The following is a 22,916-nucleotide window of genomic DNA, read 5'->3' as shown; positions in this document are numbered from 1 at the left end:
ATACATACAAAAGTAGACGTGTTTTATTGTTAGTTAGCTCACTAGTTTTATTAGCAATGCTCATGTCTTCCCTTTTAATTTCTATAATGAGTGAATCAGTGAGAACACAGTGCCCTCAGTGTGTTTGTTAATTACACAGATGGGATTTTTCATACGATGTCCAGGTCCCAAAAGGTCCCGTGTGTGTGTGTGTGTGAGAGAGCACTGCTCTCAAGCCGCTAGCTTAGTTTACACAAAAAGGTCATTTTAATCAGGTGAATACCAGGACGCCAAATCATTGCCTGAGCATAAACAGAGGATATCCCTGGGCTCAGCCGGGATCACATACCTGGAGTCATGGAAAAGTCATTTCTGGAACAGACTGGAGCAATCCAGTAACCTCCTGCCCTCCTGCTCAGCTTTCTCTCCCTTCAGACTCTGTATCTGAATCATCTCGGGTACGAGCGTTCATCCTCACGTCTCCTCACGACTCCCCCTCTCTCTCTCGCTTGCTTCCCTTAGCTCCCAGATCCTTTTGACTAGTATTATTGTATGGCTTAGCAGCCGGCCCACGAGACCACGGGGTCAAATTGACACAAATGTACAAAAATAAAAACATCATTACTTACACAAGCATGTTCACATGCTTGAAGTTACACATTTGCACAAGTGCATCACATTCAGGATCACAAAGACATGCACAGAAGATACACCGGTCAGGCCAAAAACCTCTTAAAAACAACCCTCATCAGGCTTATGATAGTAAATACATGACGTCTGTTTGTTGAATGAAAACTCACTCCTGGTGTCTATGTCTCCTTTGTCTCTCGTTACTGTCAACAAGCCATTATTATTTCTTAGGCATATATTTTGTTTCCAATCACAAAAAATAAAGAAAATAAATATGAATTACAACTCATGAGGCGTTCACTATTTCGGTTTTAAACATGGGAATTTTGCCACACACAAGTAAAAGCCTAACAATGTAATAAAAAAGTCTTAATTTAATAAACTTTAATGCTAAACAGTGATTAGATATATTACTTTGGTTGTGCAGTTCAACATACACCCTGGGCTCTGGGCAAATATGGGGGTCTCAAGCCAAAGTCAATTCAAACTTTTTGGATAACTCGGGCCTTTATTAGTGATGAGTGAAACAATGAAATATCTAACTGAATCCGAGGTAGCTGCTTGTAATGTGTACAGGAATTTGCAGCCTCCCCTTTCCTCTCTCTCTGCTGCCGTCTGGCATTGCCTCTCTTCCTGTGGGTGATAACGTACCGATAAGGTCTGGCTCTTTATCGTAAATGGACACCAGTTAAGGTAATGCGGCAGCCATAAAGTGGTGACCTTGTTATCGCAGTCTGATTTGTGTTAGAGTAGATAGACATTTTGTCTTGACCGTGTGTGTGTGTGAGAAACAGAGATAGAAAGAAAGCCCTGCAAAACTTCACAGCATGATAGGAAGCTCTATATCTCTCAGATAATTATCACACGGTAATAGAGTAATCAATATTAAATCAGCTGGTAATCACGGCTTTGAACCACTTATCAGATATAGCTTTACAGCGTCAGCACATTAACACAACAACAGCACACGCTTGCAGCAGACAGACCTTGCTGACTATGGGAAACTCTACACTGGTACTGATTAAAGACTTAAAAAAAGAACAGTGAATTGTTGTGGTCGCTTCTATTCTGAGGCTGCCTCTTATCCATTTGCCTCTATCAGTAGCGCTCACTTGTGGAGGGCACTGGAGCCTCTGAAAGGCCTGGATCATTAAGAAACCACTCATTCACTTGACATGTGTTTCTCTAAGTGGTTGTTGCTTGAGCACATTCTTAACTGACTGAAAAGCATCTGAACAGAAACATCAGTTGATGTCTCGTAAGATTCAATTCATTTTAATTTATACAGCTCCAAATCACAACAACAGTCACCTCAATGCTTTAAACTACATTGCAACAATATAGGAAGAAGCGCAACAATCAGATGAGCCCATGTGAGCAAGCACTTGGCGACAGTGGGAAGGAAAAATCCTTCCCACTGTCCCCCAAAAAAAGGAAGAATCCTCCAGCAAAACCAGGGTGAAGTAAAATGAATGCGTACCATCATGGCATGGAGGTTATAAGAGAAAGTGAGAGAACGAGATCCAGAAATGCGACTCATCCTCAAGTCATTCATTGTGGGAGGTGAAGTGTGAGAGTGTGTGCATGGACGATGATCGTACAGACCAAAGAGAAAAAATAAAAGCAGCAGCAGGTTTTTTCTTCCAGATGTTTTACCGAAACTGACTGCTGTCTGAATTTGCTCAAGGCCACAACAATAAGAATCACTCAGCGTGGGATAAGAGCCAACCGTTTATTAAAGAATAAAACATCATCATTCTGTCTGCACTGACAGACACGCACATTATGTTTTAACATGAACAAAAAGATGCACACAACTTCTAGGCGTTCCAGTTCCACTAAATACGCCTGCACAATATTCACACAATGGAGGCACTGTGAGTCATGCTTTAAAGGGGTCAAATGGGTGGCTTCTGCTATTAAAACTCCCTCCTGGATCGTCTGTGCTGACTTTATATGTCACCTTAGTACAGGACTTTGTTGTTAGAAACCTCCACACAAGCTTTTAAGATCTTATGAGTAGGGGAATAAATTATTATAATACTGAAATCCACATGATAGAATTATGCATAATTTAGGTTTCCAGCAGGTAATGGCAGAGGTTTTATCTGATTTAAATAAGCGTAAAACCTTTTGCCAACCCCTTTGAAAGCAACACACATCATTCATACACCGTTTCCTCTAAATCCAGTCACTGAAGTCCAAAGTATTGTGTGTGACAGGTGAAGCGAGGCCACTCTCGGAAAAACCAGAAAACGGGTCACCTTAATCATGAAGCACTCCAAGGAAATGGCACAACCAACCCAAGAAACTGCGATAGCGCCATGCCAAAAAACCTGAAAGCCACTGGAAGGGATGCTGACTGCATTACACTCAAAACGGGAAAAATGTATAATCGCAGACTGATTTAATTCCATTTAACAAAATTACAAAATGACATCAATCATGCACTCCCTGTTTTTCCAGCAATCAAAACGGGATTTGTGTACTATTCTGCTCAAATCCTGAGCTGGATTTTAATAACCCCTGGAACATGATGAGAAAGAGCATGATCCAGTCTAAATTAATTTACCAGCTGGGTTGGGCAGTGCTGAGCAGTGGGAAAGCTGTCTATCTCCTTAAAGAAACAGGAGTTTTATGCGATTTCAAACCACAGAGCCAGGTGGTCCTGGAGCAATGGGCAAAAAGCACACAGGGGAGCATGGAAAGAAACATGGGATAAAAGGAGAAGGGAGCAATTTGGTGGAAAAGATTAGATCAGAAGGATAAGGTGGTTGGATAAGGGCAAACAAAAGAAGGTAAAAGAGAGAGAGAGAGGGAAGTGACTAACAAGTGTCTGTTCTTGGGCTAGTTTTCTGAACTCTCAGTGGACCACTGTTGGAGGAGTGGGCTGGGGCAAAAGAAAGAAGAGGTGGGGGTTGTAAGGTTTGTCACTGAACACCTGCCTCCACTTAACCCCTTTCCCTCTCTTTCTGCTTGAGCTGCCTCTTTCAGCCATCTCCTTTCCACCTACCCGGGCACCCCCTTCTTCCCCGTCATTCATGCGCAGGGCATCCTACGGGCTCACAGGCCAAAGGCTCCTTCTTTTCCCAAACATGGGAGGTCCCTCACAGCAAGGCAGGGGGACTTAGCCAGCCATGCATTCAGCTAGTAAGCAGAGATTTCTTAAAGCTCTAGAAAGCAGTATTGATATTACCACTGACTTGAATATACTGTTGTACAGTGAAAGGAAGTCTGTTACTTTCACATGTATTTTTCTAGCTTTATGCTCGTTCCTCTGGTTCACAAGTCTGTGTGCTTTTATCCCAGTGGCGCTTCATTTAGCACAGACTGATTGTATGCAACCTTTGCATTTACAATAAATTAGCTGTGGAAAAAAAGTGTGAGGGCCTTTTCCTGAGGAGCTGATTAGCAGAATCAGGGCTTAAACCATTTGATTTCAATTGATGCTATGTTGGTTGCGAAGTAGGGAATTATATTCTTATATATTCTACACTCTTTGGAAACTGTGTTAGGTACACCTGTTCAATTGCTCCTTAAGCAAATATCTAATTGCCCAATGTTGACTTGGTCAAGTCGATCTGGTGAAGTTCAAACAGAGCATCAGAACTGGGAAGAGAGGTGATTCAAGTGACTTTGAGTGTGGCATGGCTATGGTAATTAAAGGGCTGTCTAAATATTTCGTAAACTGCTGATCGGCTGACATTCTCCAACGCAACCATCTCTAGGGTTTACAGAGGATGCTCCAAAAAGGAGAAAATATAGAGTGAGTGGCAGTTCTCTGGGTGAAAATACCTTGATGATGGCAGAGGTCAGAAGAGAATGGCCACATCATTTCAAGCTTACTGGAAGGCAACTCAAATAACCACTTGTTGCAAACAAAATACGCAGAAGAGCATCTCTGAACTCAAAACACATCCTATCTTGACCACACTAAATGCCAACAGAAGATTGGAGTCTCGATTTTCTGCTGAATATAACAATGAGTTCGCTGAACCCACATTGCCTCCACAGTCAATCCAGTGAAGCACCTCTAGGTACATGATGGTCGACACCTCTGCAGTAACTGCATGATGCTATCACGTCAATAATAGCATCATGCAGTCTCTTTCCAAAATCTCTGAGGAAAGTTTCCAGTAACTTTCTGAATCTATGCACGGAGCAATAGGGCACAGAAGGTCAAAGGTCATTGAATCCAGCACTAGTACTACATACCTATTGAAGTGTCCAGTGAGTGTACATTGGAGCATACCAATTCAGATTTCAGACTCTCTGCACTAAGAACTTAACAATTGCAATCATTTATTCTACCCCGATCACCATTAAGAAGTATATATACTTTTAATTACACTGGCCTTACTTGAATTATGTTGGGCTAAACATCTAAAGCGGATAAAATTTCAACACCATACCATAAACACACGTTCAAGAGCACTTTACACCACCACGACAGAATGTGCGCATTTTCTCACTTTCCCACGATGCAACCATCCCGGCACTCCATCCCAACTGGTGGTTACACCAATTAAAAGCCTGTGTCAGGTCAGGAGTTATTCATTTAACATTAAAGAGAACACGGGGTCCTTCTATTCAGACCCACCACAGGCATCAACTCCCCCTCTCTCCTCCTTTCACCCCATTTTCCATGCCTCATAAAAGATCTGCCCTTCTCTCTTTCACTCTCTTGTTTGCCCAGTGTCCCTCCTTCATTCACTCGGTCCTTTCCTCTCTTTAGCTCTTCAATTAACCACCTCTCAACAGCCATCCGTCCCTAATCTGGTGGGCATCGGTGAAGGTTATGGTCAACAACAGATGAAACAATCCAGGTTTTAAATGATTACCAATAATCGTCTTGTTTGTTTTTTGTTTTTAGCTTGCTGACCTAGCCTGGACACATCATCGTTGCTCCAATAACACACGAGGCAGACATGACACGAGCTGCAGGGGTCACTAAGCTTAAAGAGGGTGTTATACAGTAGGTATCCCAAAGGTGCTTTATTCAGAAACAAGAAGATGCTTTGCTGTTTGAATGCGTCACTGCCTGCCTGACAGTTGAGCAGCTTTTTAATGTCCTGTGAACCTCACATTAAACACACGCAGACAAAAATCGCAGCTGTGCAGACAAAATTTGGTGGGAGCCGGGAGAGCCGTAAATAAATGTTGGAAATAGAGACGCCAAGTCAAGTCAGATCAAGACATTTTCACATGAAAATACAGCAGATAAACGTGGTCAGCTCACTCAAAGAGCAACACAATATGCACTTTTTCAAAAATTTTAATACATCAAAAGAATATAACATATCAAAAACCAATATACGATAAGTCAAATGGAAATTTCTGTGTCCAACAGAGATTGCGAGAATTGAAAATTGACTGGAATTTAAAAAAACAAAACAAAAAAGCGGACTGTTTATTTTTAATGGAAACCTAGTCTGACGGCAGGTCTGACTGCATTCTTGGAGGTCCGGCGGCACCTTTGGGACTAGGCTGAGTCTGATTTTTGAGGAAGTGTACTGATTTGCATGAGTTACTTTACAGATCCTTCCCCTTTTCATTTCTCCGACTGTACTGAAGCATCAGGGTTCAGGGTCACTTAATGAAGAGCTCTCCGAGGGCTTGCAAGTGCTGTTCATGGGTACACTTGAAGGGCATGGCTGCTACTATAATTGACTTCAAACTCCAACCAGGCGGCTCAAAAACATATTTAAAGCAGAAGACTTGCAGAAGCCTTTCGGTAACAGCTGTGACATTTAAATCAAAGTCGAGAGCAGCTCTTCACGCAGCTTTTTGCAAACAGTGTGAATAAATCCTTTAAATCTGAAATATTAAATGCGATGACTGTAAATAAGAATTGCATACTGTAAGCAAGATGTCGGTTTATGCGCTGTATATACAAGGAGCTCGTGGGATTACACTGTTGTCCAAATCCTGTCTACCTCTTGGTGTAGCTGTAATTTGTCTGCTGCAACTTTGTGTCCTTGTTTACCCAAAGTCTAACTAGTGTGAAACCTGAAAATCCTGAAATGACGGGTTAAGAGTGAAAGGCAGCAATCCCACTAAATCTCAGCTGTGAGCCTCGCTTTGATAGACACTGTGCTTAGAACGACTGAGCTCCCTGCCTGGGTAAGAGAAAGAGTGGTGAAGGGAAAACACGACAGTTGTGGTAAATGGGAAAAAAAAGAGTAGTGAGATGATGAAAACAAGTGGACAGATCAAATACAACTAAACCCTCCCCAGAAAAAGGAAGAAAAAGAACAAAGAATGAGTATGACAGTCAGGAAGAGTACGCACTGTGAATTTAAGAAGATCCACTTTCAATTAAACTTATACCAAGATGCTCCACTGAGGTGATGGCACTTCTCTAGTGGTCAAAGAGACAGCTAAGCTAGGTGAAAATAACGTAGCTAGCAAGAAAGTGTCATTTCTTGGCCGCTGAAGAAGAAGCTCTGAAGACTGATGTTTTTGTGGCTACAAGCAGTGTCCAAAAAGATCTATGGAGGAAGTGAAGTCTAAGCAGGTCTGGGTGCTACTTATTATCATTCAGTTAAAAGGAAATGGATATTTAGAGCAACTAACTGTGTGGCTAATGTGAGCGATGCTAACAGCTTTCTTCCCCAGCATGTACCACACATGTGCATAGCTGCTACATCCGTTACTGTAATCACTCGTCTCATCAGTCAATGCACCATTAATCCACAATGTAAAATGCGTGCAGATTTATATGACAGCTAAAGCTAGAGTAAGTATTTCTACTTTTCATTTCAGGTCTTTGATCTTGCCGATTTTCTTTCCCCTCCCTTCACATGCTCGCCTGTGTTTCTAGTTACGAGGTATAGTTTATGATTTGCTGATAGAGCGGGCAGGCGGAGGTCTTCGGTGGGTCGCTCGAGACAAAAGCTGCTTTTTAGCTCTCGAGGCTGATATCTCCCAGCTCCGCTCCCTTCTGATAGCCGAAGTATGCCGGCTGGGGTGTGGGGGTGGTGGAGTGGTGGTGTTTGAGGTAAAGGGCGGGAGGGGTGGATGCTTCTCCTGGCCTCCTCTCCCTGCGGAGGCTGCAGTGAAAATGACTTTACCATGTGATGTGCTGTGGTCGCTCCCACCACGCATGTAACCCAGTCAAACTGTTCTCGTCTTAATCTGATTACTCGGGTTATGCTGGGACGCCATGTACAGAATATCTTATGTAAAAAGCATATTCATGTTTCTGGCCAAATTGTGCACAAGATTTCATGCTTGTACCCCAACCCAATCTCCAACCCCCTTGAGGTGGGCTAGACCCCCCCCCCCCCCCCCCCCCAAAAAAAAAAAAAGAGAAGGCATATTCAGATAGTTTCTGTAAAAGAAAGAGAGGAAAAGAAGGCAAACTACTCAAAGCGCTTTTAATAACGTATCCATATCTACGTGCATGTTTTGCATGGAGCGATGGGAAAAACAAAGTGTGAGAGAGTAAACAAGGACACCAACACCAGGTGAGCTTTCCTGAGGGCAGCTGGGAGTATTTTTCTCCTCATTTAGCAGTTCATGAAAAAAAACCACAGGCTGCCAGATGTGACAGAGGGCATGCACCCTGCTCGCACACACCATAGAGACATGCAGTTACACACGCACACACCAAAAAAAAGGGAAAATCTGACAGAGAAACAGGCCTCAGTCTAACCCAAAGTAAATGTGTGTGGCACAGATTTACTGTATTTCTAACTAAAGTTAGCGGCAGATCTCTATCGCGAGAATCTCCGTCTCATTAAAAGAAATGTCAGATGAAGGAAACCGAGGGTGAAGACATCAAAGGGGTCTGCAGGGAGCTGAAGAAATCTGGCTTTTAACTTGTTATAAACCCACCGACGGCAGGAATTCTCACTATCAATTCCTACGAGAATCCGTCGTCATGCATCCTCATGCACGTGCACTGAAGTATAACACCTATCGATTTATTTACATACGTGACCTCTTAACTCACCAAGCAGTTCCTAATTGTTACTGACCAACAGGCCACTGTAGTTTGACGTGCCTACTCACGGGTCCACACTGAGTACCTGTGGCTCAGTGGTGACCTACATTCCCCTTTTGTTATTCCACGCATATCGGCACTGTGTAAAACCGCTGGCTGCTAATTGCTTTCACATTACAGAGCAGCCGGGTGATCTTGGTGGCTTTCCAAGACCACCAACACTGGGACAGGGGGTGTGCACGTTTGCAAAGGCATACCACCAATCACGCAAAGGCTGCATTACTGTGCAAGCACAGAGTAAAAAACACGTGGGCTGCTATCTGCCGGCAGTAAAACACCTTTCGTCTATTGTCTTGGAAACTCTTTAACTACTGTTTTTCTTCTAGTTTTATAAGACTCGAGCCAGGAAAGCTTTTAAAAAAATCAGAATGACTAACTGTCACATTTAAAGGAAGGAGTCTTCTCTGCAAATTTCTGGAGACATTTTTTTGCACACTGAGTGATGGTATTTGACAATCAACCAGAGTCCTAGGACGTCCGAAACACGTTTACAAGCTTACAGTAAATTCATTAGCAATGAGCTATTTGTCCCAATTAAACATGGAAGGGCAGCTGGCAGGAAAATTACAGCTTCCTTAAATAAACTCGCAGGTCTACAGCAAGCACAGAGGCCATTTCTAAATATATCACCTCGCCATAGTCCTACCCTTCAACTCGGTCCAAGTGCACTCTGCTTATCTCGTTTTGATGTGCCTAACATGTTTCAGCCTAATGCAGTTCAGCAAAAGTATCAAACAGAAATCAAAGAGCCCATTTATCAAGTGCAGGGACATCGGCTTTTTGCACTTGTGAGCAACAGTAAGGACTCTGAGGCACTAAATCTTCTGTTTGTCACGACTCGGGGAAGCATGATCACACAGACGTCATTTGGCCGTCAGTGGAACGCTGTTTTTATCACCAAAATGAGTGGAAGAGTGTCGGCTGTTTGCAGCGGTCATAAAGGGGTGCTCAGTTGCCTGGAAATTCAATGTTTGGAGGGGCCGTGTGCCCTCCATGCACGCAAGAACACATATCGAGACAAAAACACAATGTCCACTCCTGCTCAGGGCCATCATGAGTGTTGGTTGGGGGGGGTTTAGCTAGCCAGCTGGCTGGAGTTAAATCAGGTTTGAATTAAAGGGTAAATGGACTAACAAATCCCAGGGAGTGCAAAGCGAGGGCAGTGAGGAGGAGGGAGGGGGGCAGCGGGTCACCGCCGTCTGACTGAGGACACAGAGGATTGAAAAGAAATGAAAATAAAAAGTGAGGAGAGCAGAACACAGTCCAGATCTGAAATAACTATATCTTAGATCAGTTTTCACAGCAAACTGTCTGCTTTGGAAATCTTTTTTTTTTTTTAACTCAATTTTTATTATAATTTACAACATTGCAATGCTTTGGAAATCTTAATAAGTATCGGGGGGCTGGGGGCATTAAGGTGCTGACAAAGAGTAGGAGAAAACTGAAGGAGGAGAAGGAGGGTTTAGACAAGACGTTGCTCTGCCAAACTCCATCGCAAGTCCCTGCCATGAGTTGTCCAAACTGTTGAATGGTACCAGGAGGGGAAACTTCTAAACCGAATCCATTACTGTTTAAAACTCCCACTCAAACAGTCGTGAATCATCGCTGCGGCGATCTGTCTCGATCCAAATTATCAGCCCTGGCCCATTTAAGATCAGCACGCCAGCCGGGCACGTCAGAAATAATAAGCTCCAATGTCCACAGCAGAGATGTCTTAATATATCTTTCCCATGTTTAACTATAGAGGTCTGCATACATCTACAGCGACGGGCCGAGAGCCTCGTTGCAAAACATCATTACACAATGCATGCACGGTATAAACAGCTGTACATTTCAACGAAAAGGCCAATAAATATTCTATTTAAGCGCACCGGGGGCCGTGGGTAAACGTCTGGAAAGATGCTGACGCTGTGCCATCTCTTCTTTGCTCCAATTATGGTTGCAACGACATGACAGGTTTTATGTGCCATTAGAGCTTGCTGCGGGACGGTGAAATGCTGGGAATCTGTTTTTTGCTCTGTTAGGAAATAATGCCGCCTCCATGCATTGCTCAACAATTCCAAATTTAATCCTCGGTTGGCTTTTTGTTTTTTGTTTTTTTAAGACACAAGTGCTGACATGGCATGAGATCACATCATATTTTAGTGTAAAGGGTTTAACGACGTTCATAATCAGGAGCACTTAAACCTGTGTTCCAACTGCTACAATGGCTCAATGAAGTCGAGATAGAGAGCTGAGAGGTAATGAGCTCTTTGCGGGCAAAGCTTAGTGCTGCTGAGGCAGCCACGCAGAGGTTAGACAAACAGGCAGTGGGATCACAAGGGCCTAAGCCTCTTATATAGGCCCCTCTTGTGGAGAAGATCACTGACTTCTGGTGGAGGGATGAAGGTCAGGAGTTTTCAAAGATTGCGAAGGCCTCTGCTCCTCTTTATACGAAGGCCCCTACCGACATTGCTGCTCGGAGGCTGTTTGTTTCAGTTTAACGGGTCGGATCATTCAGATTCTTGACTGATAGGACTTAGCTGGGAGTTAATTTAAGCCTGCTGTCAGTCAAACACCTCTAGGAAAATATTTTCCCGTCTCAATAACATTCGTAGCCTGCTCAGATTTCTCCGTGCCGAGACAGTTCCATCCCGATCCTCACTCACCTCCTCGTGCTTTAAATCTTTTAATCCCTTTCTGCAGAGAGAAAGAAAACCTCCACTAGTTTTGGACTCCTTTTGCTTCATGAACCTCTTCCTCTTTCCCTCCCCAGGTCCCTTCTCTCCTGCTGGGAGTCACAGGGCAATGTAGTTTCATTTCCTGCCCTGCTGAAATCAATGCTCTCTGAAGACAAGCAGGGGTTAGAGACTTAGAGGGAAGACGGAGACAGATGTATAGAGAGACAGGAGAAGAGAGCAGAGCTAGGTGTGAGAAGACTGCTGGCATGCGGGACACAGCCGTACCAGCACATAACCTTAAAGTGGGGTTGCTTCCAAGTCGGCGTCAACTTTGATAAACATCTACCGGGAAGTAAAACAACCGTTCAAAGCAGAAATATGAAAAACAGGAGGGCAGCTTTAATGGGTAAACTCAATTTTCCCCTCAACACTCCCCATCATTTTTTATTCGCCTCAAAGACGGATGGGGGAAAAAAGAAAAGCATTCGGCGTCCCACAGGATAAATGTATGAATTCCTGGTCAGGAGCGAGCCAGCTGATGAGATCCCTCTCCAGCTTATGCCAGGTTCGATACAAACACGAGTTGAGCGAACACAAAAAGAAGAGAAGTGGAGGAGATAACATACATTTTGTCACTTTTAAAACAAAGAGATTCCTGCTCCATGACTGTAACGGATTTTCTTTCATAAGCATTTCTGCAGATCTGACCACGAAACCCACGGGCCGCTCAGACTTCAAACACAGGACTGCCTCCATCATTCTAAGCTCTGGTTAATGCATCCGGACAGTCAGAAGCACATAACCTTCGGTCCTGCTGTTATTTTCACTCATTTGCTACAAAACAGAGACACACTCTGGATAGTTAGGCAACAAAGGAATCAATAACTTTTCACCTTGGTGGGAAAAAAAGTTGCCTTATAGTGAGGCCATCAAGCCAAAAGGGATATGAGTATGGTAACAGCTATTCCTCACCACAATAAAGGGATCTTTGAAGGCTTGCCCAAACTCTTAAGAGTTAAGCATGCCATAATTTGCTAAAATCATGCTACCACCATGTTTCTTGAGCAAAAGACAAAGTGGAAAATTAGAATCTTAAAGTGAGATTTTTTTTTAAATATGCATCGTCGAACATTTTTCCTCTTTCACCAAATCCGATCGATGACAGAAGACTTGATCGCACAGGGACAGCAGTTTCCTGGTGGTGCTAAATCAGCCAGATGCCTGGGCAGCAGTGGTTTGGTAGATGGACATTTAACTGCAGTGACTGCATTTCAGACTCACATCCAAATGAGACCTTTAACTCCAGATTCCTCGGTGAATGCGGTCGACACAGGATTAGAATGGATAGAAAGGGGATTTCCATTTAAGTCAAATTTCTTATGGTCATTTGTGCCTTTTTTCCCCTCTATTCATGCTAAGTCACTGTTAGATTTATAGTTGCGTGCTTGCATCTAAATTTTGCCCCTTAAATCTGGTGTCACAATTCACAGGGCGCACATGCAAACAGACCTGTTTTTACCACAAAATGCTGACTTGGCGCCGTTTGTCAGCCTCATGGAAAAAAATGTGCGAGATCAGTCGGACAACGGGACTGTGCTGCCACTTCAAGGCGCAGCCTCGCTCGAGTCTTTTTGTGTGAATCAAGTGGCTGGGTAAACACTGGCTGCTGGTTAAACAGGGCGCCTGCACAGAGAACAAGGTGACGAGGCTTTGGTTAAACAAACACACTAAGGCCATGTCTCCACTAATGCTAATACAAAGACATTTGCTGAAGGTGACTACGCTGCACTGAAAACACGCTGGATTTAGTAATATTACCCCCTACTTGTTTAGTTATGTTGGATTGTATTTCTTTAATATATGTATGGACCAAAAGTCTTCACACTAGAGCCAGATGGATGTTTTGGGAGTAAAAAATTGAAATGCTGATATTTTGGCACTTTCCGCCAATGTGTTTCACACACTCTGCCAGATGTGCTGCCGACAGCGCTCAGAGTCGATCCTCTGCTGAACCAACCAGGTGCTGACAATGTTTCTAAATGACTGACTTTCCTTTCCTTCTGTACTGTATTGTTTTTATATATATTGCATTACTTGAGTTACATCGTAATACCAATATATCCATAGAATATAGACTCTGCTTATGAATGCACAATGCACAGCCACGACCCACAGCAAACCAGATCCTTTGATGGGAAAAAGTGGGTGAGCTTAATCTGCGATTTTGAAAATAATTTGTCAGATATGCAGATGATGTGGTTTCTGTTTGTTTATTTAGTTTTTATTGTTTTTTTTATTGTCATTTATTACTCAAATTCATTGACTAAATCAGCAGATGTTGTGATGAGGTGAAATAAGATGAAAATAGTGGCAAAGTAAGTTCAAAGTAAGCAAAGTAAGTTCAATTCAATTTAGTTCTATTTGTATAGTTCCAAATCTCAACAATAATTGCTTCAAGGAAATACTAGAATGAAACCTATGAGCAAGCATTCGGTGACAGTGGAAAGGAAAAACTCCCTTTTAACAGGAATAAACCTCAAACAGAAAAAGGCTCAGGGAGGTGATATGCGACTGTGAGGTCTTTAAGATACGATGGGGCTTGATTCAAGACCTTGTTTGTAAGGAGAAGGCTTTTGAATTAAATTCTGCAATTAACAGGGAGCCAATAAAGAGAAGCCAATATAGCAGAAATGTGTTTCTCTTTCAGTCAGTTTGAGAGCTCAAAGCCTGCTGATTGGAGCATTTTTATTCCCCAATAACAAACACAACACATAAATAAAGTGAAAGGAGCTGGTGTTGTTTTAGCAGATCCCTAAACCTGTTTAGTGGCCAAATCGACTTGTTAAACTGGCAGCTTTACACTAAAAACCTGTTTAATCCCCAAAAAGGAAAAATGCCTCAGCTTCTGGCAACGACAAGATTACAGTTTCTGTGGCCACTAAATGTAATCACAAAGCAATGACAGGCCAAAGACACAGGAAAACACTTCTCTCTGCATCTTATACAAACATAAAAACCTCCTGAGTGGCTGCACGAGAGCCTAAACAGACACGCACACATTCAACAAGGAAGCGCACAGTTTATTCAAGCCGAACACAAATCATACGATGCTCCGTAAAATCAAATTTCCTGAAGCCCAAACGTGTCTGGTTTAAGTATTTTGCAAGCAGGCTGAAGTCTATATGCCGAGCACTTTCGGCGTGTGCTACGGCTTCGCTCCAGAGGCATGAAATAAAATCAGAGAGAGAGAAAAAGTAAGAAAAACAAAGATTTGAGCGAAGGATCTGCTGGGAATGATTTTGGAAATTGTGAGAAAAACGCATGTGATACGGTTCTATTAATAACTGTGGAGTGATAAGTTTATACAAATGCCACTGTGGAGCTGATGGTCCAGTGCTTCTTTTGCCGCGTAACCACTGCGTTCTGAAAAGATTACCCACAGAGCCTCAAAGACGCATCAAGAGTTGCGTTGATCACGGAAAAATCTGGCTAAAGATCCCTCTCATGATCTCGCCATGGCTGCAATGAATCAATTGAAAGAATGAAGTGTTTTTGCGTCAGCCGACAGCACAAGATGCCGCTCCATCTCAGCTCTAGTATGAGAAGCCGCGTACTGGCAAACAATCCTGCCAGAAAGCCTGCACGAGTCGTTATCTTTGTTTCCCTGAAGAGCGTAGGAACTGCTGTGGAGCCACCCTGCTCTCAGTTATTGTTGAGTAAACACAAGCAGCTCAGCCAAAAGCAGCATGTCAGTCAACCAGGCAAAGAAAGGAGAAAAAGTTGAGGAGCCACTCAGAAACTGAAGAGAAGGAGAGGGAGCAAAAGAGACAGTGTGTGTTTGAGAGAGAGAGGACGCAGCCAGGAAAGTGAGAAAGTACAGAAAAGAAAATTAAAAGGGAAAGAATGCCAGCATTAGCATGTGATTGCTAGCCAGATAGGAACAGTGCCAATGAGTTTTGATGTCATGCTGATGGTTTTGAAGGGTAGCAAAGGGGTTGACTATTTTCTGATTCTCATCATGCGGGGAAAAAACGTCTGTGTGTCCCCATGAAAACATGCAATGACAGGCACGGCTTTTCTAAAGAATGCAGATCATCTGCAACCACGAACACTGTGTACTTGTTTAATGCTTTCGACCATTCCTCCAGTGTCACCTATCAAAGTGAACACTACTCCTTAGGCTGGTTAACCCTCACACACAGAGAGAAAAAGATCACGGCAATCAACCTACACAGAGGCTTGTGTGAAGTCCTCCAAGCAGCTAAACAGACATTATGCTGTGCGTAAGTCAAGCGCTCAACAAGTAGGCCTAAACAGGAAAGGGAATTATCCAAGTTGTGTCCACCACGAAGAGGAAGAATGAAAAAACGAAACAAATAAAGGTCGTAGAACCACCGAGGAGAAATCAGTGAAAAAGTCTGTCATCTGTCTTCTCTGAGACACAAGTTAAATGTTAACCCTTTAAGACCTACCATAGAACCAAGTCTGCCAGAGCTTATATTATATGTTTACATGCTGTGGAGCCATTTTTGGGAGCATTTCAAGTTGCTATACATCAATACAACCATTATAGCCCAGATTTTAATAATATGTCTGCATTAAGTGCATAGTAATTACATAAATTGCAAGAAAGTGCAATAAACTACAAAAAAATTGAAAATCGTTTTTGTTTTTTTAACATATATTTCTAGTTAGAGAAATTTAAGAGGCTTATCCCTCAAAACTGTAAATACAAAAAAGTTGCACAAAATAGTTTCCCACCACAGAAAATTTATTTTGAGTGTCTTCATAGTTTTATTTTTGAAATACATCAATTTTTATACACTGCAGGAAAAATGAAAATAAATATTCTAATGCAAATTTGCAAAAAAGCAGCATATGCATGAAAATAAACTATTTCCAGCAGTGCAATATGAGTCCTAAGCATCCCAGAAACCACACAGAAAGTAATAAAGTCAAACATAACTTTTAAAAACACCAGTATAGGCTCATTGAGGCCCTGATGGTAAAAAACTACATTTCCGCGAAAATGACGTCACATCCGGTTTCGGGCAGGTCATGGCGGACATGTGATAGTTCACGCTGATGGACGTAGGAAGTGTTATGAACAGCTGATCGGATCGGCAAAGCGTGTTTCTGGAATATTATGTTTTTGTTGCTGCAAGTGCTTTTTATGCAGTTTTTGCAAAGCTATATGTGGAAGGAAACTGTGACCGAGGACAAGCTGATGGCATAAGATGTAAGTACAACTCCTCTGGTTTCATATGCAAAAAAAATTATTGTGCTAGCTCATGTGGTTGCAGAGCTACCGGGATTTAAAAATAGTTACACAAAACGGAGCGTGCCGCTCTGACCGGCTTTAAAGGGTTAAAGGACCCACATCGACACAAATATGGACAACCCATAATCAGTTGTTCCACATATTTTTGACACTGCCCCCAAGTGGAAGTTTGCAGCTACCACAGATGTGGGTCTGAGGTCTTCAGTCCAGCTGCTGTGACCAGATGATGAGTTGATTTAGTGCAAAATGCTGCAAATTTTGTGGTTAAAGCATCACAACTCTGATGACTTTCTGCATTTCTCTCTTTTAGATCTTTGTATTCTTTGGATTTTGAAGCTTTAGCCATAGAAAGCTTATCTCAGACTCAAGTGTTATGGACTAACATATAACAAAATAGCAGATTAAAAGAGAATGCCAAACCCTATACTTAAACAGCTGTGAAGAAAGGACACGCATATTTCTAGTTTTGCACACAAATATGACAGTGCCATCTCTCGTAATAATCCATAAAGTGAACATATCTTTCATGGAAAACAAATATTGATTTTTTTTGGCAGTGACGCCCATTAAATTGGGGGTATTTCATTCCCTTGGTGGGAGCGTGGTGTTATACAAAGATTTAATTGTGGCTGAACTGAGATCTGCCCGTCTGCTTCCAGTAGGAGTTTCTGAAGTCCTTAATGCTAGGCAAACAGGGCTTAAAAAGATTTACTCTGGCACATACAGGAGAATTTAAAAAGCCATGTTTCATCCGAACCCCTTATTAGATGAAATGTAGCATGATCTCCACATGTTAAGCACAGGCTGTGAAGGACACTTGCAAAGCAGTAATTTGATAAAACTCGAACAAGGAGTGGGGCTTCAGTGACATTTAGAGCTCTTTAAAGCAGCGCCCTTTCCCCACGGTCCACAACACGAAACCATGCCAAGTCCGTATGGAAAGTTGATATGCAGTATGTGTGGCTCATTCTATTAGACTCATTAAAGTGTCACTTTGTCATCAGCACGGTCTCTCTCTTAAAGCCTACCTTACAACTGCAGCAAAGGACTCATTGTGTTGTGTGTATAAAATACAGCACAGAGCTTTTTTTTTTTCCTTTTCTTTTTTTAATGTGGCAGGAGTAATTTGTCTTCCAGGCAGCAGCCAAAAGACATCAACACAGAAAGTATCAAATGGAAGGTATAGAAAGCAAGTTCATTTGCGGTTGGACGTATACGGTACAGGTCAGTCGGCGGGAGCGGGAAAATATGGCCAATTAATGCTCTGCTCTGGAGAACGCCACCCTAATGCAGCTTATTTCCCTGCTCAGTCTAGACTCTCACTCTGCTAAAATCATTCAAGTGCCATCTACACACTGGCTCCTCAACTGCAGCACCAAAGCCTGAACCGATGTTGTTTCTCCTTTTTTCTTAATCCAGACCGCAGTTCCCTGAACCCTGTAGAGCTTTTTTCCTTTCTAACAGGCTGACCTCCTGTGCAGACAGTAAATTGCAGGAAAAAGGTTTTCACGCTTGGCTACAGTTTGTAGTGGCAGAAACTTTATCAAACGTCTCCAAAGAGGATCTGAGTGCAGCGCTTTTAGCCTCTGATTAAACGCAGCCTCTCCAAGGAAAACCTTGCCACTAAAACACCACCCCGCTCCACTGAGCCCGATTTGTGGAAATGGGAGCATTTTTCTTTCTCTCTTTTTTTTTTTTGGTCTCTGCCAGCATTGAGCAAATGCAGGAAATTTACACTTCTCGTCGCTCACAAAAAAAAGGCTTTTGCCTCACTGCAGAGCAGATATACAAAAGAAAGGAAACTCAAATCTGGCTCTCCTTTTTAAAAAATTCCTTTGACAACCCAACTACTGACGGCATATTATCAGGACATTCCAGCCAAGCAACATAAGGAAAGTTCTTCTGAATCTCCTATTATGTGAATACTGTAATTGTCGGTCTTATTAGGGAAAAAAAAACAACCAAAAAAGTTGCACTCAAAGAGTCATTTGATATCTTTTTATTATCATTTGGAAGCAAATTACCTGCTGGCTCTACATCATTTAAACAATTATCACACAATATTCTCCAAAACAGTTTGCCCCGTGGCAGCACTGAGGCACGCCGAGCCTCGGCAAACACATGTGCCTAATAACGAGTGGGAAGTAGGTAATTGCCAGTGCACGACATAGTTTACACACCGGCGCTTTAAATCAGTGACATAAAACAGAGTTTGAGCTTATGATTTACAGCCGTGTGCTGATTAAATTAACGTCTATGCTTTCTCTCCCGGTTTCGCACACTCAGAACTGAGTCAAGCTGCCTCAAAATATGTAGATGTGTGTGTGTTTAAAAAAAAGACATACATCTCTTTCACACACACGCTTCCTGCCACATTCTTTTGCGTCTGCCAAAAGCTTTTAGAGATGCTCGGCAGTTGATGCCTGACTTAGTGTAATGTGCAATGTCAAGAGCGGAGGAGTGGAGTTTTAGACGCAGCCGGGTCATCGATCTTAAAGAGATGCACCACTCGAGACCGAGCCAAACATTTCCCAGAGCATCTGGATAAAACGCTGAATAATTTGAAATAGGCACTCTCAAAGTGAGAAACAGCAGCAAGTAGCCATCACATGCACTGCACAGCTTAAAAAATACAAAATAAAAATCAGCAGAAGGAGTGGCTGATATGTAAAAATTTTTAACAAGTCCTCATAAAAGAAACGAAACCACAAATTCTGAGCTTTCTTTTTCACTTCATGTGGTCTGTTCCCCCAAATAAGAGTCTAAGAAAACACCAGGAGACATAAAACAGTCCAGATAGGCATGTCAGTGGCAGACGCACCAGGACAAGCTCCTACACACTCAGCCTGTAAGACCAATTGGATTTTCCAGGGGTGAAGTGCCTTTATTGTCAACAGTGTGTCCCGCTGAAAACTGTACCGCGTCAGTTCCACCCGGCATGATTTATAGCCTTCCCAAGTGTTATTAAACGGCTAAATGCAATTCTAAACACATTTCCCATAGTCCCTGCCCCGCACTGGACCTTTTCATGCCCAGAGGTGAATGTCCCACATTCAGGAACATTTACACAGTTTACGTGGATTTAAAACATTTTTTGTCCATTCGGTTTTAGGAATTTGTCATAAGATTATCACTGAGCTGACAGATGACTGCTTATCTCGATGTTTAAATAAAAAGGTGGGACTTTTTAGCATGGCTGCTTTTAGCTGAAATCTGATTTCCACCCGGGTTCAAACTCAGGTGATTCAAACAAAAAAAAAAGCCCTGCTGGCACAGCAAAAATAAATAAATAAAATAAAATCATGTTTGGACAAAAAATAAAAAGCCCTGTTAAACTTTAGGTGGGCTTTTTTTTTGTCCCCCACTCTGCACAAATGCATGGCAGTAACATTTGTGATTTACAAGTGAAGCAGTGCCTATAAGAATAAAATCTCACGATCTGTTGGTTTTAGCACCCTGAGGGCTGATAGTGATGGATAAACTGCTTTTGGCAAGTAGAGGGAATCCACGGGGAAAATCATCAAATTTCCTACAATCAGCCAATGGTGTACATTAACTGACATTTTCTAATCCTGCAAATGAAGGAAGTATTCCCTTAGGTTTAAAATGTTTTCTGAAAGGGTGCACAGATTTTTAACCGCTAATTTGCACACCCTTTTGCATGTCCACCATATAAAACAAAATCCTTCCCTGCGGCCGGGGAAACGCCTGACCTTTCCTGGAAATGCTCGCATTTAAACTACAGTGACAGACTTGTGACCTCCGACCTCTTCAATGGAAGCACGCAGCCTGCCCAGCGCACCAGACGGCGCAAATAAAGACAACAACGACCACACTTTAAAGATTCCTCTTTGTCCCGTTTGCTCAGTTGCAACCACAGTACAGCTCCTGATCACTTTGTCCGGAATTATTGTCTTAACATTTGATTACAGTGAAACCGCACTGTTGTTCCTCTCTGACTCTCCCCATTACAGCGAACTGCCGAAAAAGACAGCATTGTCACAAACATATCCTAGAGCTGCTGTGATTAAGGGATAAAAAAAAAAGCTTGTAAATGAGTGTCATTAATGTGCAGCACACCAGTAAGTTTCATCATAAAGTGACATTCATTTAAATGGAGAGAAAATCAGAATGAAAGTCACTGGAAGCAGCAGCTGCCGATTATCTCTGGGAGAAAAGGAGACTGAAGCTTTTTTTGTTTATAGATGATATTAGTTGAAGAGAGTACCCTGGGAGTATTAGTATTTGAAACTTAATTATCAGAGTATTTTCCCCTCTGGATCGTATGTGGTTGGGTGGGAAACACAGTCATTTCCACTTGTCTCTTTACAGATATGAAGTATCTAAAGGACCAGGGGGTTTGGCTCCTCTCCACTTCATATTCAACCATTAAACTCCATTTGAGGAATAATTTATAGCTAACTCATCCACTTAAGTAATGTGAATTAACATTCCTCCCTGCCTCAGAACAAAAACAAGAGAGGACGGAGGATACAGAGAGGAAAGAGAGAGAGAGAAAAAAGACAGGCTTTGGTGAAATGCTTGATGCCCAATACAGGAAATGCTGCACACCTTCACTGTAAATAACAGTTGAAAAGGCATTTATGGAGGACGGGGATAATCCAAGCAAACCCCGGAGACAATTCATCACCACTGGTCTGGATGGGGAGGATTGTTTCATATACTATAAACAATTAAAAGCCAGGACAAAGGAAGAAAATGCCTTCCAGGAGCAGCTTCGTAAACAATTCAAACTCAATTCAAACTCAGTTCAATCACACTTATGTGAATCAGTCACAGGCCACTCGCATTTGCTATCAGGTTATCTTTAACTTGGCTCTGTGCAGTGCAAACAGCAGTGAGGGAGTCTGGACACACAAATCAACTATAATAGAGATTTATTTAAATGTCTGTGTTGCAGGATACACGTATAGGTAAACTGAATCCTGTTTCCAAGAGGCCACAGGCTTCTGGAGCCCATGCATGCATCCCCATCTTACTACCTTAATCAGCGATAACCCCTCCCGCCATCAACCTAACCTAACACTACATGCAGTGGCTGTTTGCCTTTTAAATAAGCCTTCACACATTCCTTATCTTTAACTCTCAGATTTTTGAGGGGCGTGGTTAGAGTGGGCACAATGGGCATCCAGCTGACTCGTTAAGAGCCCCCCTATTGTCCGCCACTGGAGTGGAGTATTTCCCCGTGCCGAGCCTTCAGAATGACAATGGGACGATAATCTAAAAAACCAAAGATCATTTGCATGAGAAGAGAGGCTGAACGATGGCCGGCAGTATGGGGTCACTTAACAGATGATTTCAGGAGCCACAGACAAAAAGTCGGCCTAAAATATACAAGCAAAATGTAAACATGGGGATGGATGACTTGAACCATCTTTACAGCACGTTAAAATAAAAGAAGCGCAACGCCGCAGCGGAGCGCGTTGGGAACATGTTGGAAGCCCTTGCAGGAGTTTTTTGTCAAGGCTGACAGATTAGAAAGTTGAATGTGAGGAGAGGAGAGTAGGAAAATGGATGATTTTAGAAGTGAAGGCTAAGGAAAAAAGTTTTTGGAGACTCACCAGACGCGCTCAGGTCCAGGACACTTTGGAGGAGCAGGGCGATCCAGAGCGCGCATGGTGGACATCTCCAGAGTCGCTGGTTCGCCGCTGCCCGGTTTAGATACATTCCTTCGGTTGTGTGTTAAACCTTTCCACGCTTTTCACATCCACCACACACAATAATCAATTTCGAGTCCGTCCCCCTACAAAAAAGGTGATATAACCCCAACAATAATAATAATAACCACTCTAAGCTCAGCGTTTTGATCAGTTCTAAGTCGTTTCGGCAGTTTTTTCAAAGCCCACCAAAACTCTCCCTAGGATTAAAACAAATTGGTGCTTCTTGAAGAAAGCTGTCTCCGTCTGTCCGGGCTTCTGCGCCTTTCCTCTTCGCTCGAGCCCAGCTCCGCTTTGCCTCCTCTCAGTCTGTCTCTCTCTCTCCCTCTCCGACTGAGCGCAATCCTTCCAGCAAACTTCATCGGGAGAAGTTGTGCCCACAGAAGCCACATGGCTCTGATTAGCCAAGTGTCGCCATCGTGCGTGCACTACAGGAACTGTCCGGAGGGCGGTCAGAGTCTACCTCGTGTGTTTTTTTCATCTGTGAGTGAAATATTTGAGTATTCAGTTTTTAGATGGAGACGAGACCCCGCATTTGTGCTTCCTGCTTTAATTCAGTCACCAAGACGCTTAATAGAAGAGATCAATGATTCAAATTTCAGCCGTAAAATTCCCGACAACTGAATTTGTGCATCCTATAAACTTAAAAAACCAACGTATTTGTTATTCTTTTTTAAAAT

The 22,916-nt window shown here is 42.7% G+C and overlaps 1 protein-coding gene across 1 annotated transcript in view; it reads right to left on the bottom strand.

Annotated features, from left to right (window-relative positions):
* The window catches only part of ror1 (receptor tyrosine kinase-like orphan receptor 1), a 129,887-nt gene extending 107,335 nt beyond the window's left edge, over positions 1–22,552 (bottom strand). Inside the window, exon 1 of the mRNA XM_006808132.3 lies at positions 22,141–22,552. Coding sequence (XP_006808195.2) covers positions 22,141–22,246 — 106 coding nt within the window. The 5' untranslated portion in view covers positions 22,247–22,552. The remainder of the gene's footprint in view (positions 1–22,140) is intronic.
* Positions 22,553–22,916: the final 364 nt, after the last annotated feature.

Source organism: Neolamprologus brichardi, chromosome 17 (assembly GCF_056152115.1).
Source record: "Neolamprologus brichardi isolate AB-2024 chromosome 17, ASM5615211v1, whole genome shotgun sequence".
In the NCBI taxonomy this organism is placed as follows: domain Eukaryota; kingdom Metazoa; phylum Chordata; class Actinopteri; order Cichliformes; family Cichlidae; genus Neolamprologus; species Neolamprologus brichardi.
This window is presented reverse-complemented; position numbering and strand designations above follow the sequence as displayed.